Source organism: Lepisma saccharinum, chromosome 8 (assembly GCF_977018435.1).
Source record: "Lepisma saccharinum chromosome 8, izLepSacc3.1, whole genome shotgun sequence".
NCBI lineage: Eukaryota > Metazoa > Arthropoda > Insecta > Zygentoma > Lepismatidae > Lepisma > Lepisma saccharinum.
This window is the reverse complement of record NC_139236.1, coordinates 49,286,629-49,307,472: the sequence shown is the minus strand read 5'-3', so window position 1 is coordinate 49,307,472 and position 20,844 is coordinate 49,286,629. Positions and strand designations below refer to the sequence as shown.

Genomic DNA, 20,844 nt, shown 5'->3' with positions numbered 1-20,844 from the left:
TATAACTCTACCGCAGCATTCGGTATAGTCTGAAGGGTCGTGCAGTGTCGGGCAGTGGAATTCGTTCTGTTGCACTAACAAACTCGCACTCCTGTTCGAGAAATGTTCCGTAGCGGATGCATTCGAACACACCTTGCTCTTAGCTTTCGCTAGGAACCAGATTAACACCAGAGCTACGCAAATCTGAGCCCTATTTTGCGATAGGATCTTCGTGCTAGCGTTCATGTTCGCGTTGATAGCCCCACTAGACGGATGAGAGTTCCCCTCCTGCTAGCTCGCAGCCCACGGGTATGACTCATCCGACAACCCAGAGGAAAACCCACCTTACATCTACACCCGTGATCGAAGGCAAAACATCAATAAGAGTTCCAGCCAGAGTTGCCAACCCAGAATCGCTTCGCAGGGGACCAGTGATGTGCGCTGTGACAAACCCATGTCCTGTAAGGGACCGTTCACGCTCGTTGTGGAGTGTTTTCGTGCGATTCGCTAGATTCTATAGTCGGATATGTTCATGGGCATCCGGAAGGGGAGGCAAGGGGGGCCGTGCCCCCCCTGGAAAATGAAGTCAACCAAAAATTATGTATTTCACACATATAATTTCATTTTAGCCACAATAATATGTGTTAATTATAGCATGAACATCAAAAATTCAAATTTAAGCAATATTTTTTTTAGGGAACAACACTTTTGTTGGAGAAAATGTGCCTTGTTTGCCCCCCCCCCTGGAAAAAATCCTGCGGACGTCCATGGATATGTTGCTTCATATAGGCTGGTGGCTGAACCGAGTGCTACTAGCCAGTAAAGCTGAATCTAGTGCTTTATCCACACATGTCCAACACCCTCACTCATCCCAAATTTTCCACAACGCCCCCTATTTTTTAATTTTTTTTATTTATTATTATTATTTTTTTATAAAGGTCCACTTTAGGGTCATTTTGGACCGGAATTAAAATTTACAACCCCCTTCTCCAGATGGGAAATTCTGATTCAACCCCCTTCAGTCGATAGTTACGACTAACCAGCTACACTTAGGCTTATCATGGGCAAAGTCACCTCGAATGACAGTGGGTAGCATAAGTATTCCACTGTCACGTGACCCAATTGTCCAGTGTTTGAATTGGCTGGGAATCCAACTTCCGCCTCCTGTCTGGATACTTTCCCCCAGGCTCTATGTTCGTTCTCAAAGCAGGGAAGAAAATTTCCTCGTCTTTAATTTTAATAAATATCGGGACTGGACCTACAGCTTATAAGAGAAATGGATCCAAACCACCTTCTCCACCGGGTATCGTGCACTTCGTGGAGATAAAGGCGTCATCTCTTAAGATGATGGTGCTCCTCCACAGTATGGCAACATTGTTGAGTTCCTTGATATGAAATTTCAATAGTGATGGATAGGATGGGGTGGATAGAAGAATGCATGGCCACAACGATCGCAAGACCCTACGCCATCAGATTTTTACTTCTCGGACTACATCAAGCAAAATGTGTACAGTGTTCGTGTCGACGATATTGAAAGCGAGATTCATTCTTATGATAAATAGTGTGTGATGTGAGTGATGATACGATGAAATTAATGAAGGGACACTCACAAAGGAACACCTACGTCAAGGCCGGGATTCGAACTCGGATCCCCTGGCGTCTTAACGTGCTATGATAAGTACTTCTTCACGGAGGTCGGTTTCCTGGTTTTTCATTGAGTAAGGAGCTATAATTTTGGGGAAAACATTCAAACTCTGATTTCTCCAAAAACTATATACTTTTAAATACATTGTTGAAGGTTCTAAACCTTGCGTTCGATTCATGTAATTTAAGCAGCGATATTCATATTGAAGATGACTTTTTTCTTCACTGCTGCTGATTTTTTAAAAAGTGACTGTTCTTGTTCACGTTATCAATTCATGGGACTATGAATTTTCCAATGTAATTTAGCACATTACAATTTCATTTTTTTCAATAATAATATTGGGAAAATAATTTCGTTTAATTACATTTTTTTACTACCATGCGCCTAAAAAACAGCACAAATAATGAGAAATAATACGTACTATATTAGATATTATAATACATACATATTTTAACATATTTCAGTATATTTACATAATTCAGCGATTTTTTCCTCATATTTATGTACAAGCGCATAAAAATTCAGGCCCTAAGAACCATTTCAGTTAGGCTCGGACCCCTCCCCCTCACTCACTAAATACGGTTCGTCCACCGAGCACCAGCCTTCTGCGTTTCTTCTAAACCGGATGCATTGTACGCGCAGAAGCTAACGTCCTACGAGACACGGACTAAGTAAGGACTGCTCGTGGACCGCATCCAAGAATCGTGGTCCCACGTTCCCAAAGGAGGGAGGGAGACGCTCGGAATTTCCTCGCCAGACTCTTGGTTCTCCATTCCGTGCTTCCTGGTCAGTGTGCTTGGCTTCTGCTCTATAAATACTGAAAACCTTCGTTTGGCCATCACCCACTTTCTGGTCTAAATTTAGCCCCCCACTCACTTTTCCATCAGGCCTTTTCCTTTTTACAGTATTGCGGGCAGGAATTGAGCAGTGAAGGCACAAAAAAAGTCTTAAATATTTGGCACACAGTACAGTGTGCAGTCCACACAGTCGATACGTTTCAATCTGTATACTCAAGACAGAGAATCATTGCGATTTTAGGAAAGTTTCAGTGTATATTCGATATGGCCTCCATTGCGACTCAAACTATTTTCCCTGGTGAATCTGCCTTTTCGGGTATGCTACATATTCTTCCGAATATCGCTGCACAAAAAATATAGTTTATTTCGGAAAATCACACACAATGGATTCATAGGCCCAGACTTTAGAGCAGCAAGGCACGTTCTATCCTTACCCCAAATTCACCAAAATGAGCACACACCCACACACACATATTGGTTATGTCGATCTTGTCCCCCAAAATTTATTTGAAGTTGGCGCTAATGCAGGGATTTAAATCTGGTGTTACCGATGGCCAGTGCTCGAAGTGGTGGAAAAGGAGGAAGGATGCACGGAGATAAATTTGATTGACTAATTGATTTATTTTACGTGGCTTTTCTGCTACTTCTCGCTAATCGCAACGATGAGAATGAGTGATAATTAGTTTGAATTAATAAAGAGACACCCACAAATAACACGCGTGTCCATGCCGGGAATTGAACACCGGGAACTTAAGTGCAAAGATCGAAAATCGACCACTTAACGCGCTCTGCTACAGAGCCGGCGACAGCTTGATAATCATTAGGATTAATTTACATGTATATTTGTGTAAATGTAAAATTGTGCGCTTAAATAGATGATTAAAAAAAATGTTGATATATACAGCATAAGTCAAAATGATGTTCCCGATTTCAGTGTCTATTTATTTCATTGTAATGATACGTAAATGACTGAGATTACACACACAGATTGAAAAACTCAAAACGTTTTTCCTGGCATATTATAAATGTTATATGTGCGATCCACGTGTTACACGACACTCGTCTAGTCTATAACCAAGTTCCTACCACACACTTCCTAGCATGTCAGGGTCCACGTCAAGACTTAATGAAATGGCCACCACGATCCCCAGATCTCAACCATGTGATTTTTTTCCAATGGGGTTTCATCAAGGATCGAGTTTTTGTGCCACCACTTGCTACAACATTGGTGGAATTGCGTGAGCGCATCATTGCAGCCATAGCTGAAAGAAGAATGTGGCAGGGAATTAACTAGACGAGTGTCGTGTAACACGTGGACCGCACATATAACATTTATAATATGCCAGGAAAAACTTTTTGAGTTTTTCAATCTGTGTGTGTAATCTCAGTCATTTACGTATCATTACAATGAAATAAATAGACACTGAAATCGGGAACATCATTTTGACTTACGCTGTATTTCTTTGAGATGTGGAGCGGCTCTGGGGCTCACTCTTAAACAAGTGTTTAAAACGCGGTAAAAACTCAGGTTCTTTGTTTTATCTACCGATCGTATTTGGTAGAGGTGTAATTCGAAAGACTTTCACTTCCAGTGCACGACTTCCAGACCGCACTGCGAGACCATTGTCGAATGGTGTTCGCTTCAAGTGCAGTCTTCCACACGGCCCGTCTCTCAGGAGGTACTTACCACTCCGATGGCTTCCATGGCGAAGACAGTCGTGCTGAAGAAAATGGGGAACTGCTCCACTCGTCCTACGTGCACCCGTTCGCTCATGGGTGGGATGTCTATGAGCAGGTAGTACATGGTGATTCCTATCCCGACGGCCATAAATGCATTCGCTATCATGGAGAACGGCGCCAAGTACTTCAGGTTTCTGACGCAGCCAATCAGGATCAGCGGGATCAGAAGCGCTCCAATGTATATACGGTCGTTGAGAACTGCTAAGCAATGCTGTTCTATTACCTGAAAAAGAAAATTGAGAAATAAAGAAGCGTCAGATTACAGCTTCCAAAAAACACGTATTTTGCTTCAGAAACGTATTATAGTAGTGTAGACAAAATCTTAAACAAATCTTTAAACATCTCTCTCCCCACACATATTAACTTCTGCGCCATTTACATTGAAAGAACACTTCCATACTCTGTCTCGGGAATCTGTGTAGCAAGGCCGCGCATAACGTAGAGAAGGGGAGAAAGCGAGTGAGCGAAGCAGTACGCGCTGTTATGCACTTACCCTCTCATGCATTCATTGGTCGAATTCTGTTGAGTCACTAATTGCACAGAGACTTGTTTCCGTTCACTTTCTCCAGAGATTACCGGGATAGAGTATACGTAATAATGTTGACATTTCTTTTTATATAGCGAGAAGTAAAAAATTAACATTTATTCTAAGTTTTGTTAGTGGTTAATATTTGTTTCACCACTGTAACATACATTTGTTAAGAATGCAGGTCAAGTGGGACTCAATATACGAGGCATATTCTTAAAGTTACTGAAGTTACGGTATGGTAGATGAATGTGATGAAATATAGCAACTTTGCTTGAATGGATGATACATGACAATCCTTTTTTTCCTTTGTGTCAGCTACAGAGCATTCCCTGACATTCGCTACGAGACTCGGCGGCAAGCGGCCCGGTATCAGCGCTTGTCTCTCCCGGTGAACGGGGTCCGCGACAGTCGCACGCTACAGTATGTTTTTTTTTTCGCTCTCCCTGCCTTCGCTCTCTTTCCCTTTCTGTTGACGTTGCAGACTGACGCCAGTATAATCCTCCCTCGGAAGTTGTGTTGTGTCGTGTCCATGTGTTGAAGTTTGTGCCTTAATATGGCACCACAAAAGTTTACATTACAACAAAGGATTTATCTTGTCGAGTGTTACTTCGGAAAGAGGGATTGTGGAGAAGTGCGACGACGTTTTGCAACGAAATTTCCTGGTGTTCCCGTTCCACATAGAACCACTATATTAAACCTCGAAAGAAAAATAGGAAATCTAAAAAATAAAGTATACAAAGACAATCCGCACACCATCCGTGAGTTAAAAGAGAATACTGTACGAGAATTACAGTAGACGAACTGCACGTGTAAATGCCAATTTCCTTTGGAGATGCCAGGAATGTTCACCTTCTGTAGTCAAGGTTAGTACACAATATGAAAACTGTAATTTTAATAGCCGACTCTACCGACTGTCGCGGACCCCTTCACCGGGAAAGACAAGCGCTGATGCCGGGCCGCTTGCCGCCGAGTCTCGTAGCGAATGTCAGGGAATGCTCTATAGTATACGTATGTTCCAACACGAGAATTCTTCACGATTCGGAAGAATTTCTCGCCGTAACACAATCTTTAACACCTTTAATGTTCATATTACAAGAACGAAACTATTTTTCACTCATTAAATGAGCCAAAATGAAGCTACTAAAGATAACGGTGCAATTTATAAAAACAAAAAACAGAATTACTGTATTTGCGACCCAAACTAAGGATTCTTATATTACTCAATCCCAGACGGTCATCACACTATGCATTCGAGGTTCACTTGGTAATAAATCTTTGCTTCGACCATTGATAACCCCTTTGGGAATTACCCCGTGAGAGGACACTTTCTTTAAATTAAGGCTACTTAATGGAATAATTTCCTGCTCGGAAGAACTCCCCGTCGATAGTATAATGATTAGTAAAAATCAATTCTGGAACCATCATTGATTGAGTCCCTCGCATGGAAACGTGTAGACCTATAATTACATCAAGATTACAGATATGATGTGGAACAGATAGAGAACGTAGATATCTTAAGATGAATTTGTGAACATATTTTTCATTTAAAAACTCATTTAAAATCTAACTACAAAAATAAACTTATGAAATGAAGACTGCTCAAACGAAAGTCATCTTACCTGTTGTATATTTCTAGCAACGATAACAGTGTAGACGCTACAGGTGCCGAAATACGTGAGGAACAAACTAATCAGTATTGTCAGTCTGAAATGAAGAAACAAACATTTTAATCTAGCTCAAGCAATTAGACATTTCCTACTTTATTTGACCTATCACAAGCAGATTCTAGATTGTAGACCTGAGTGTTAAAGCGAGATTATTCCGTAACATCTCTATGGCTCTCAGCTGGAAGTATTCCGAAAATAATCTGGCTATATCTTATTTACTACGTTTGAAAAAGAAAATGATAAAATAAAACAATACATCTCTAAACAGGAAAAAAAACAGGCATATCAAATTCAATTTGCTAGACTTTCTGGTATTCCTAATCTTGGTGCAACAACAGAAGCCTTTCAGCTGTCTATCTGAGCAAGGTCAATCCCATTTTGACTATCTGTGCCAGGAGCCCACAGGAGATCAAGAAAGAAGTTTTACGCGCGAGAGGGTTAATGGTGAAAAGGATTAAGCGAGAGGCGATAGAGGAATAAGGGTGAAACTGATTAGGCGAGAGAGGAATAAGGGGGAACCAGATTAGGCGAGAGAGTATTAAGAGTGAACCAGATTAGTCGAGAGAGGATTAAGGGTGAAACTGATTAGGCGAGAGAGGATTAAGGATAAACCAGATTAGTCGAGAGAGGATTAAGGGTGAAACTGATTTGACGAGAGAGGATTAAGGGTGAAACTGATTTGGCGAGAGAGGATTAAGTGTGAAACAGATTAGGCGAGAGAGGAATAAGGGTGAAACTGATTGGGCGAGAGGAATAAGGGTGAAACTGATTAGGCGAGAGAGGAATAAGGGTGAAACTGATTGGGCGAGAGAGGAATAAGGGTGAAACTGATTAGGCGAGAGAGGAATAAGGGTGAAACTGATTAGGCGAGAGAGGAATAAGGGTGAAACTGATTAGGCGACAGAGAAATAAAGATGAAACTGATTAGGCGAGAGAGGAATAAGGGTGAAACTGATTAGGCGAGAGAGGAATAAAGATGAAACTGATTAGGCGAGAGAGGATTAAGGGTGAAACAGACTAGGCGAGAGGAATAAGGGTGAACCAGATTAGGCGAGAGAGGATTAAGGGTGAAACTAATTAGGCGAGAGAGGAATAAGGGTGAAAATTATTAGTCGAGAGAGGATTAAGGATGAACCAGATTAGGCGAGAGAGGATTAAGGCTGAAACTGATTAGGCGAGAGAGGAATAAGGGTGAAACTGATTAGGCGAGAGAGGAATAAGGGTGAAACTGATTAGGCGAGAGAGGAATAAGGGTGAAACTGATTAGGCGAGAGAGGAATAAGGGTGAAACTGATTAGGCGAGAGAGGAATAAGGGTGAAACTGATTAGGCGAGAGAGGAATAAGGGTGAAAATTATTAGTCGAGAGAGGATTAAGGATGAACCAGATTAGGCGAGAGAGGAATAAGGGTGAAACTGATTAGGTGAGAGAGGATTAAGGGTGAAACTGATTAGGCGAGAGAGGAATAAGGGCGAAGGAAATGGCGAAACGGATTTAACGCTAAAGGAATAAAGACGAAATGGGTTAGGTGCAGATAGAATAAGGGTGGAATGGAGTAGGAACGAATGGGATGAGGGCGAAACTGATTAAGCGCGAGGGTAACGTGGGGGAAACGGATTGGGCGTGAAAGAATAGGGGTGAAACGGATTAGGAGCTAAAGGAATAAAGGCGAAACAAGTTAAGTGCGAAGGATAAGGGTGAAACGCCTCCTGAACCAGCTACGAACAGAACAAGGCAATGGGTTCACTGGGAACGAAGATAAAACACAAGGACGTAAGAAGTTCAAGGCTGATTCGTAATAACGTGTGAAAATTTCCTTATTCATTTTCAAGTTCAAATTGAAGATCAAGGACGCACCATGTATGAAAAGTGTCCCCAACCTAACTTTGAGCATGTTTTTGCAATTTATATGCAAATTCGTAAGTGCAGTAGAAATTACGTGTGTATACGTGCAGATGCATTGGAACGTATTTTAGGACCGTATTTTCTCATATCTTAAGTTTGAAACGAGAAATAATATTTGTGTTGTTTCACAGAACAGATTGTGCATCTTGATTTTTACTTGTGCATTTCACATCTAGTTTGCATATCCTTGAAACTTTTGTCTCAGAGTTGGGGAATAACGTAACGTGTTACTTTTTAAAAAAAATAACTTGTTATTTTACTTGCTTTACCGTGCCAGATTCTCATAAACCACTAGCACTATCAATGACGTGAACATATACATGTGTGTGTGTGTATGGGGTGCTGGGTTAACACAAATTTCGACATGTTTGGTGATCGTGTTGTGATTCATGGCCTACCATTGATGACGTTGCAAATACAAAAGTCTCTGCATAGGCCTTCAGAAGGTGTTGGTCTAGCCTTGTCGAGTCTTTGAAAATAACAAAATAATAATGCAATACAATAGAACAATTCTTAGTCTTATGTGTAACTAAACTTAGTCTTCTAGATCACGTATCAATGAAAATAACCTTTCAAAGAAAGAAGTCTAATGAAATGTTAACGTGCCGTTTCAAAGGCAGGCTCGCGTCTGTTGATATTCATTAAATGAAATGTTTACACTTTCCGTCGCGTGAAACACTTAAAAAACAACAACACATAAATTACGTTTAAGGGCACTATATTTTCATACTTGGCACCCATTCAGCTATTCACGCTGCGATTTCGTCAGGTGAAATATTGGCATTATATCATTAATTAGTCTAACGAAGTCACTACAAGAATTACTCAAGTGTCACAGTGAATAAAAATATCTCTTGTAACGGTGATTTATATGTTATTGCTTTAAAGTGTAAGTTGAAAATGGTAATATTAACATCACATTGCACATCAGCAGTTGGAATTGTTTACTTCTTATCATTTACTTTTTCGGCTTCCATTTGCGATGTATTGAAAATTAGCGGGGTATGAAAGTATATAAAGTTCCGGACAGAATTAAAGAAAGTCGAACCTCATTCTCATGATGACGCGTGCCGTTACCACATGTTCATGAGGGTGTCCTTGCAAGAATTGTCAGCTCCCAAGGGACATGTAGTGGTCACACGCCTCTTCAAGATTGTGAGGAAGACAAGGTCAAAGTTTCTTTAAGTTTGTCGAGAACTCTCTCTCTCTCTCTCTCTCTCTCTCTCTCTCTCTCTCTCTCTATATATATATATATATATATATATATATATATATATATATATATATATATATATATATATATGGGTTTCCCAAAAGTTCGGTCACATAGGGAAAGTCTCATAGTCTCATAGTCTTTAAGTGATGGGGATGTTGAATATTGATTCAGGTAGGAAAAGCATTACGGCAACAAATGTTCAAATTGATGCCCCGCTTGAGCCCTGCAGGTATGGATACGAGAATGGAAAGCTCTTTGTACATTGCGTAATATTGTTGGTGTGATAGCGTGGTATGCAGCACGAATGTTTCCTTTGAGATCATCTATTGAACGTGGACGTATGTTGTGTCCAACAGATTGCATAGTGTACGTTCCATCCATGGAAATGGCATCCATTTCATCTACATTAGTTTACCTGCAAGAAATAATCATTACTTCAGTTTTCTAATTTTTCCGACTTTCCCTATCAGACCGGACTTTTGGAACTCGAACATATCTAAAACAACACGGATATCTAGACTCATATACTGCATACTTCTCGGGATATGGTTATTTTCCTTTTGTTACTAACATACTTCCGATTTGCCTGTGGTTGCGGATCCTGTCTTCAAGTCCCGTATATCATTAACCACTAGCGACAGAGGGAGAACGAACAGAGTGACTTGTCCTCCAAGAACTCCAAATCGCAACCATTCGATATTGTTGTACCCTCCCTCCCCACAATTTATTGAAAGGATCTTCAGAGATTGAAAGGTTACATAAAATGATTGAAATTCAAATTAATTTGCATTAATAGTACTACCTTGCAAACTGCGTATACTTTTTCGCCCACGGTGGTCCCGTCGTGAATGCAGCGACCCCTACGTCTGCAAATCCCAGCGCCGTCACTCGAGTGCGGTGATACATCACATGCGCACATTTCACCTGCAAAGTAATGAGACATTCAGGGTCATCAAGTTTTAAATGGTATCAAAGGTAGGTTCTCTAAACATGCACAACATGAACATGTTAATTGTTTATGATTCTGCAGTAAAGTTGAAAAGATAGTTGTAAAAATAATAGTAGTAATAATAATACAGTACAACCTCGATTTTACGTTGCCGGGTTTCACATTATCCTCCTTTATACATTTCACTTTTCTGGTCTCAACAAAACAAAATGCTATAACATTTTCCCGCATTATTTACTGACTTAATAGAAGATTCCAAATACAGCGTTAGCCATTTTACATTGGAACGATTTTATAGAACATAAGGACAAAAATAATAACATAATAGAACAAAAATAATAACAGAAAAATTACATGTGGTTAAGAGACTTACATATTTTTAGTTAGTTTCCCAGATGATCAGTTCCTTACCAACAATCTCTTGAAAACGTATAATCGAGGTTCCACTGTAATATATATAGTTAAAACATTGTGGAAGTAGAAAATGTAAGTATTTACAATATCATGTGACAAAGTCAACTATGAATCTGTACTCCCCGACATAACAGCTTTTGAAGGTCATGCCCCAGCAAGGGATGGGGGCGGGGGGACAGTGCCGGTGGACAAGCAGCTACAAAAGTGTACTCATAATGTTTATGACAGGGGATCGAACCCGGGGACAATAGCAAAAAGGCAAGATAGATAATTATTCGGCTATGCGGGAGTTAGAAAGTGCAAAACTATTTAAACCTGTTTACAAGATCTAAATAGTAATACATTACTAATGTTGAAGCTGTCTACAGGAATGAATAGCAAAGAGATCACGATATAGCTCTTGTAATTCTTCTCCGATCCCCAGTGGAGATATGAATAGAACTGTGGGTCCAGTGTCAAGTAGTTTTTCTGTACATAAAGTGAATTAGCTACTTTCTTTTCTTTAAAAAATGTCATATCGTAACGCCCCGAAAATATATGCCAAGAAATTGAAAGAAAATTCGTTTCCGTATCAATGACCAGAATTGTAACCATACTATTATGTTTGGTTTCATTACTTACCAATATATACATACAGTGAGTGCACACTAAAGCTACGAAGAACGTGGAAAAGGCTCCAAATGTGAGACCAGCATTCTTGAAGGCATGAGGCATAGCCAGAATCCCTGTTCCCAAACTCCCCTTCAACAGATGGATTAGCGTATCACAGTCACTGCAAAGAAACCATATAAACCACGTGTACATAAAATGACATTTAATGAATTTATAGAACAATATGTACCATTGCAATACAACTTCCTTACGTGCTTATTCACTCAGCCATTCTTACGATTAAACTAGAGAGAGCAAACCTCCGTAAAATAGCTAGATTGTATATCTCATACCATTTATCTATTAGGTGATAAGTTGTGCAAAATAATATAATTGAATAGTCATTTGTAAATAAATTGTACGACCATGAGTAACCTTACATAAAAAGATACTCCTGCTAGATACCTATACCTTTGTTAACCCACTTTGAAATGCAACTTATTTCCAGAGAATATAGTAATTAAAGTAACTAGTATTAATAGTTCGACAAAATGTGCTTAATAGTTCGACAAAATGTGCTTCGACTTCGTCACAATTGTGACAGTGATACATTTTCTGGATCAAGAGAAATAACATTGTAAAACTGTTTTCAAATCTGTGTAGAGAAATACAACCAAATTATGGATTTTTTTTTTTTTGCTGCTGACAATATTGGAGCGACATCTCTTGCTCAGTAATTACATATCAATCTCTCTTCTAAGGTAAGAGTGTGGCAGTGTACCTATTTATAAGATTTCGAGCGTTGTCCTGAAAATTCCGAGAAAAAATGTATTTCCCACTTAAAATATAATTTTTTCCCCATGAATTTTGCTCCTGAGAAAAAAATCTCAATTCTTTGGAACTTATTGTGCACATAAACTTAACTCTCATACGATAATACTATCCAAAACATGCTGATTAAGTATGAATTTTTTGCTCCAGAATTCGCGATTACTACATTTTTAACCATTCCCAAAATTTGATGAAAAATTAACTATATGTTCTTTTAGATTCGCTTTTAATTTTAAAATACGGGGTAAATGAGTGGTAGTTCCGTGACTTTTCAACGTAGAGTAGTTGGTAAAATCACATGTCTGTTGTAGGTTCGATCACCACCACAGGCAAAAATAAATTTGTTCACCTGAAGAAAAGAGGAGGTGTTCTTTCTAAACGTAGTGTTAGAATAAGTATAGTTTAAAAGCAGTAGACAATTGATACAGTGCAACCTCGATTTTACGTTTTCAGGGGACCAAGCTGCTAAAACTTAATATGTGGGAAAATGTAAAATCGAGGAAAATTTTATAATATTTTGGAATGTTGGAACCATTAAGATTAAAAAAAGATTAAGATTGAATGTTTAATGCGGGAAAATGTAAAATCCGGAAACGTAAAATCGGGGTCTCACTGTAATGTTCAATTATTGCATGCTAATGAAGAATAATTGTCGCTAACTTTCAGAGTATTAATTATTATTATTTATTTTACTATTTTCTTCTGTTTTGTCTCAATTTCTTCTCTTTCCTTTATCTCGTTCATTTCTTTATTTCGTTATTTCTTTCGATCTTCTTTATTTCTTTCTCACTTGCACCTATTCAAATTTGTGTTCCTTTCCCTAACTCAATTTTTTTCCATTTAACTCTCTCTGCTTCACCGAAGACGTTATTACTTAACGATAACCCGTAAACATGACGTCACAGGGTTTTCGATATTTAGTTTAGCTATATGTATCCCACTTCGGAATCCCCCGTTTGTCCCCCCCCCCTCCTTTGAAGATTTTATCGTAACAGTTGTCAAGGTGTAAAATCGTCTTGTTTGTTCGGAGAGAACCAGGAAGGTTCTTTGATGTGAAAAGACATAAAGTGAGATTATTTCCGTTACATATATCTCCGTTGTGCATATGCAGCTTGGAAGCGAGTCTCAACTCCAGAAAGCTCCAATCAACAAATGAGCCGCTGACGTCATCTCAACGCGAGAACCTATCATTTACCTTCTTGCTGACGCTATCCATTGTTCGTAGGCTCATTAGCTACACTCGCTGGGGGATGTCCTGAACCTCCAATATCGTTAACTTCTATTCCAGCACAGTTAAGAAACCGACCGAATCCAGGCTTGAAATCAAATGACAATTAAGACGTTCCTAGGAGGAAGATGGCAATACAACCAAGATAGTGACGATGCCAGAGGAGGGGGACTGATGGCTAACACCCTCTCTAACCGCCCTCCCTAGCAAATAAGAAACACTATACTCTATTCCCGGAATCTGTAGAGCAACCCTGCGCCGACGGAAAGGGGGGAGGGTCGAGGTGGCAGAGCTATGCAGTACAACGCTGCTGCGAAGGCTGGTAACTGCAGTCGCTTCTCCCTTCCACGCAATCCCATTACCTCTCACGTGTTCATTGGTGGAGCCGTCTCGCGTCACTACTTGGCGCAGAGACTTGCTTTCGTTCTCTTGCTCCAGAGATAACCGAGACAGAGTATACATAAATTAAAGGTCTTGGAAGATATATTATGGTGTATACTGCCCTACCGCAGAAAATATCACCCCTGTCCAGTGCCTCCCCCTCTTTTTCTGGCGTCGTCGCTCAACCAAGATGGTGTTGTTTACAAGTTAGGTCGTTCACTGCAGCTGTTCTGCAAGTAGAAGCAAGTGGGTTCAACGGGTACTTACACTGTCGCCGTCGGAGGAAGCGTCCTAATGGGGCTTAATTGGCTTAACAAAGTAGACGTTCGAATTACTTGAATAAAGGGCCTATTGTGGCGTCGCTATTGTGGCAAAACTGAACTTAGAGCACGGGCGGTTTCTTTGCCAGTAATCGAGCATTCCTTTCGTCAATTTCTTAATTTGTTTCTTGATTGTAATTGCCAGGGAAGCAGTTAGCAAGACACGTTTCCGCATTTCAGCGGCGTAGCTACGTAATGAAAGGACCGCTCGAAAGTTACTGAAACCATAAAAAAAAGTTTAGTTTACAAAATAATTCATAAATGGAATTAGGGTGCGGAATCATTGAAGACTGGTTGGGGGAGGAAGATCTTCACACACACACACACACGCACATGCACACGCACACTGCTTTAAAATAATATAAATCACTTAGATCTCGTGGTTATATTTGTCTTGCATTTTTGTTTTACGTTAATTGTGCATATATATTGTTATTGGTGTGGAGCTCTTCAAAGAGAGGGGGGGAGAGTCACATTCTCCCTCTCTCGAAACACACTACTTTTTTGGTTTTTCGATAGCATCCTTAGTAAAGTATACTGCACGTAAAAATCTATTGCTTATCTTTATTGTTACAACAAAACTCTTCCCCCACCGGAACTTTTTTAATGGAGAGGATTTTTTAGGACAAGATTGTTGGTGGAAGGGAAATTCCTCTGTCCCTCCCTAGGATTTAGCACCCTGACTGCAATGTAATTGCAAGAATGCGCACATAATTATTGTCACAGAAAACAATGTTAAGCTTGAAATGAAACTCCAAAAAATCAAGGGTTCGATACCCGGTGGAGGCACATTGCACAGTAGTTCAGATCCCACTTTAAACTGTAGGTCCAGTCCCGATTAGCCTATCAGGGCATAAAGTGAGCTTAGAGAAACAATGCAACCAATGAATCAATTCCAAACAATTGATCCATCTTTCACTTGCATCTATTATAGCCAGTAATAATTATTGGTTCTTCTGAGTTTCTCCTCTTATATCTGCACAAGATAATTAGACTTGACTAATTCCCGTTTTACCCAATCTACAAGGAAATATTTTAATGAATTCTGATCTGTAACAGACGAATATTTATTTAGTTTTACATTTGTAATTATACATCGTAACATGATTATTCTCTTTCTTAATTTACATAACTAAATAATTTATCTGGCATATGTACGAATGATATATGATCCAGCTCCATTTTGGGTGGAGATCCTCAATTATAAAATACTTCGTTCGTTGGTAGGGTGTATGACTGTCACGGGGGAGACCCGGTTTCGATTCTCGTGCTTGGTGATCTTGGTTGAAAATTCTTACTGCAATGTCAATGTCAGAAAGCGAATCTTGGACCCACGCTGCCTCTAACTAATGGGGTAAGTCTGGAGCTAAAGTAAAGGCTGCCGGAGCGTGGTGCTGATCATATTATCTCCATTCTGAATGAAATACAGTCTCTAGCTCTTTTCCACTTCGATCTTTTCTTTGGTTATGCAAAGTTGCTGTCTTAAGGATTCTATTTTACGGGTTTTAGATAAGGAGACTTGTTAAGTTCCTTCAGTTTATGCTGACGAGTACCTGATGAACTTTCAAGAACTGCAACGTCTGACAATGACATCACGGTTAGAAAAGATTTTCCTCATTCCTTTCTGAATAATTCCTACGCAAGCATACAAAAGATTAACATTGCATCGACGAATGCTGTCTGTCGCTGCAAATTCCTTTTCACTTGATGGAATCTTTTCGAATCTGATACGGAACTAAGGAACTAAAGCATTACATTAACTTCATGGTATTTTATCTTCTTCTTGGCTGCGTTAATCGTTATTTTCAAACTCTCTTATGCTTTTCCTATTCACTCTATTCTTGTCCAATTCATTCATCATATTGAATTATGTGACGTATGTTAATCTTCAGCCATTAAAATATATCTCTATGTCTCCAGCCTCTTTGGAATCTCCATGACCCTTCCAGATTTCCTAACCCTTTTAAAGAATTGATGTCACATTACTATTTAGATATAACATTTTTCGTTCGATTGCTCAATTGAAGGTCAAAGATTAGTTTAGTCTTCCCTTTGACAATATCTCCTCAAGACAACAGGATCTTAACAATAAATGATATTGCTCAAATCCCCCCTCGATTATATAAATACGAATATAGAGTGAAGGGTGACGTAAATCTGCACAGATTATGTAAAAAAAAAACGTTTTTATGAATTTGGATTTATTATGAATTGGCTGAAAAGCCACTTGTTGAGAGTAGGAAGGTTGCCACAGAAGCGTTGCCATCAAAATAGCCCGCAAAATAACTTTCTTAATTACACTCTTTATGAAAATAGAAATATTTATTTATTTATTTACGACTTTGTTTACATGGCGATGTTAAGGCATTAATGCCTTCTCTTCCACTTAACCATTAATTACAGGGATCATTTTTTGCAGTAAATTGTATAAATTAAAACATTAAAAAAGATAAATGAAAAATAAAATAATAAAAGAAAAATAAAGTAATGAAAGTAAAATGAAAATAAAAATGAAAGCAATACAGTTTGAATACGAGCAGTCAAGCCCTGGATTAACCATTAATTACGTACATTGCTCATTATTTTTACTAACACAATGAAAAATGTAGCTTAGAAGAAATTAAAAATAAAAGCATTACAGTTTCTACATGCACACACACACACACACACACACACACACACACATTCACACACAAGTACCTACATAGAAAGCATATTTCGCGGGCTAAATGTATAACGTATTTCTTTCTGGGAATTTAACCTAGGTCCAATTGTTTAGCATGTATAATTTTAATTGTCTTTTGAATGTTACAACTGAGGAGGAGGCTTGGATTTCGGGGCGCAGTTTGTTCCAGTGTCCTGCAGAGGTAATGGTAAACGAATTGGCGTAGAAGTTAGATCTGTGGATAGGGATGGATAACAGAGATTTTTTTCACGTGATCTGGTGTTGCGGGAGTGAAAGTCCGAAAGATATTGAAACAGCCCGGAAAGGTATTTTGGATCTTTTATTTCTAGGGCTTTGTACAGTAGGACAAGGTTGTGGTAAATCAGTTTTATCACTTAATTTCAGCCACTCGACCTTCGCATAATACGGTGTCAAATTTTCGGAATATTTTATGTCGAAAACGAAGCGGACACATGCGTTCTGGATTCGCTGAAGGCGTTTAGCTTGCTCGCGATTAACGTCCGAGTAAACAGGGTCACAGTAATCAATAATAGGAAAAACAAGAGATTGGACAAGTTTGGTTTTTATACGTTCGGGGAAGATGTTTTTAAGCCGGTAAAGAGAGTGTAGTGCACCGAAAGCTCTTTTACACACGGAGTTTACGTGTTCTCTCCAGGTAAGATTATTGTTTAGCGTAATTCCCAGATTTTTAACCGTGGTAGAGAGAGGCAAGTGTTTATCGTTGACCGTAAGATTAGGGAGATTTAATTCGTTAATTCTGTTCAGAATCTTTGGGGAGCCTACGAGCATACACTGGGTTTTGGTCGGGTTGACGTGCAAGCCATGGTCTACAGACCACTTGTTGATTTTTTTCAGGTCGTTGTTTACACGTTCGGTTGCATTCAATATTTCTTGAGGTGGGAAAGAAAAGTATAATTGAAAGTCATCGGCATAGATGTGATACCTACAGTGATTAAGCACCGACGGGAGGTCGTTAATATACAGTGTAAACAGGAGGGGGCCCAGTACGGTGCCTTGAGGGACGCCACAGGGGATGCTTTTCCAGGATGATCTTCGATGTGGGTCGACGACACATTGTTGACGTCCAGACAGGTAGGAACGGAACCAGTTAACCATAGAGTTCGAGAAGCTGAATAGTGATGATAGTTTTGTGAGTAAAATTTCGTGATCAATGGTTTGGAAAGCTTTGGTAAAATCGAGAGGAACAAGGATTGTAAGTTGTCGATTGTCCATAGCTAACCTAATGTCGTCGGTTACGTTGAAGAGAACCGTGCATGTACTGTGGTTGCTACGGAACCCAGATTGAAACTGGTTTATTAGGTTATTTCGTGCTAGAAAGTCACGGGTTTGACCACTAATAAGATGTTCTAGAGCCTTAGACAGAGCTGGGAGGATGCTGATTGGTCTAAAATTGTTTAAATTGATTTCGTTGCTTGTTTTAGGTATAGGGCGTACCTGGGCGAGTTTCCAAAGCGACGGAAATGTGTCAGAAAGCAAGGAGAAATTGAATATGTCCGTGATGGGAATAAGGACATGGTGGAGGATTTTTTTGATCATGAGAATGGAAACTTCATCTACTCCTACGGCCGACGATTTTATCTTAAGTAAAGATTTTCTAACGTGTTCCGGCGAAATCCTGGAAAAGCAAAATTTTGGAGCATTTGTGGAGTGCGTTGCGATGTTCCGAATAGTTTCACGTTTAACATTATTTTCAATAGTCGGGAGGTCACAAAAATGATTATTCAGTACATCTGGTGCAAACTTAGGAATGTAGTCGTCCTTTTTCTGTTTCCCAACACCTAGAATTTTCAACTTTTTCCATAGAACGTCCGGTTTATTTTGGTGGTTGAGCAATTCGTATGCGAATCGGCGCTTGACTTTTCTTACCTCCTGATTGCAGCGGTTCCTCAGGGTTCTATAATTTTCGAAGCTGCATGTGCTAGAGTTACCTTTTTTTACATCATTTCTGTATTTGGTGTAAGCTCTGTCTCTCATGACCATAAGTCGACGTACGTCGTCCGTCAGCCAGGGGGCGGGGGGACGTGAGACCCGTTTCTTTCTAACGGGAGCATGTTTATTGAACAGTTCAAGAATAAATGTATTTATTCGTCCAATGTTGGTAACGTGCTAATTACGTGCCACGGAACGAGTGCAGCGTCTTCGTTCAAGCGGGTTTCATCAACGTTCTTTATGTCCCTGTAAGATACTTGTTTAGGCTTAAATTTTGGAACGCGGATGTTATATGATACGTGAATTAAATCATGATAGGAAATCCCAGGTACCGGAATTTGGCCGTGGCTTGTTAGAATGATTGCTACGGAAATTGCTAGAAAGGGATAATCAGTGGAATGAAGAATGAATTAAAATGCTCAGACAGAGGAAGGAGGAAAGATAGAATGAAAAATAAACAGAGAAAGAGAGAGAGGAAAATTGAAATAAAAGGAACAGAGGGGGGGGGGAGAGGAAATTTGAAAGTAAAATAAACAGGATGAAAGGTAGAGAGAAATTGAATGAAAAAGGAACAGGAGGGGGAGAGGGGAAAATTGAAAGTAAAATAAACATGACGAAAAAGAGAGAAAGAGAGTACGATAGAAAAAGGAAAAAATATAGGGAGTAAGAAGGTAAAAGAAACTGGATAGAAGGGGTCGAATCTTGGTACCCCTGACACCATTATCATCTAAGCAGATTACCCACATGAACAAAATTATCTTGCGACGCCACTGGAACTGTCCTAGAGAACTGTGCAGACGAGGCTCTTGCAGTAGTACAGAGTGATGATATCATGAAATTGATGCAGGAATACTCACAAGGAACACCCATGCCCAGGCCGAGATTCGAACCGGGGACCCCTGACGTGTATTTTATCCAGAATGTATATTCAACGAGCAACGGAGGCTAACAATTGACAGTAAATGGATTGACTTTGTAATTACTGTGAACAAAATATGACTTCAGAATGGATTTGACCAAAACTTCCTTGTTACATTATCGTAAAGTTTACGCGTAATTGGTTGTGTTTATCAATTTAGGTAGAAATTATACTTCGGCAACTACTTCGAGTTCTAGCGTAAAATTAACAAATAATACAAAAAAAATTATCTACAGACTACCACCCCAGCGCCTCTATCGGAAAAGTTTTCTTGCGAACAGTCAGAGCCCTGCGTCAGGTCAACCTTGCAGCAGGTTTTAGCATATGTAGATCCAAACGTGCGCGCAAGAATATAGTTCCACTGAGACGGGTTCTATTCCGACACAACTGCATACTTGCAAGAAAACAGTTATTTAATTTGTAATATACAGACAAAATAATACATTGATTAGCAGGTATGGACTTAATTGGTTGCAATCACTGTGCAGACGAACTTAGAACCGCAGATTCGCCAACTCGAATCTGTAATGCGTTGAAGAGACATTGAAACTTTAGAGCGAGTCGAGCGAGACTGAATGCGTTGCAGAGCGCGTGAAATCGCTGATACCAGTGTTGCACCTCCCACTATTTTAACCCTATGTTTATTGTAGAGCGGCGAGAATGGCTGAATCTCCTGTTCAGCGCGCGGTTTTACCCGAATGTTATTTTGGGCTTCATCCGAAAGGAAATGTTCTTCAAAGTCAAGCAAGTTGTTTTAAATGCATAATCCTCCTTGCGGCAACAAGATCAAAGTAAAACAGGGCGTGAGGTGATTTGCCGTCAATGTGCACACGAATTGTATCACGGGTGTTGAATGATTTGCGGTTTGAGTTTAGCAAGAGGAAACGATTGTTTGTTGTTTGACGACAAAAGAATCTCCGCGGTATTAAAATATATCGCAGTGAGAAGAAACATGTTTATTATTTGGACGAGACGTCCTTCAACTCGGTGGGTGGGGGAAGGGGTAATAAAACATGGAAGGATACCACCATGCAAAACCACCGCCAGGGCTGAAGAAACCGACGATGAGGGGAAGGGGGAGGCTTATTGTTTCACCCA

At 39.7% G+C, this 20,844-nt stretch overlaps 1 protein-coding gene across 3 annotated transcripts in view; it reads right to left on the bottom strand.

Annotated features, from left to right (window-relative positions):
• LOC145990988 (proton-coupled amino acid transporter-like protein pathetic) overlaps positions 1 to 20,844 on the bottom strand; it is a 106,276-nt gene that overhangs the window by 19,450 nt on the left and 65,982 nt on the right. For all 3 annotated transcript variants that reach the window (XM_083126619.1, XM_083126617.1, XM_083126618.1), the window contains exons 4-7: positions 11,462 to 11,612; positions 10,280 to 10,401; positions 6,310 to 6,394; positions 4,109 to 4,384 (exon numbers count right to left, since the gene is read on the bottom strand). In XM_083126619.1, the coding sequence (XP_082982745.1) occupies positions 4,109 to 4,384; positions 6,310 to 6,394; positions 10,280 to 10,401; positions 11,462 to 11,612 (634 nt within the window). The remainder of the gene's footprint in view (positions 1 to 4,108; positions 4,385 to 6,309; positions 6,395 to 10,279; positions 10,402 to 11,461; positions 11,613 to 20,844) is intronic.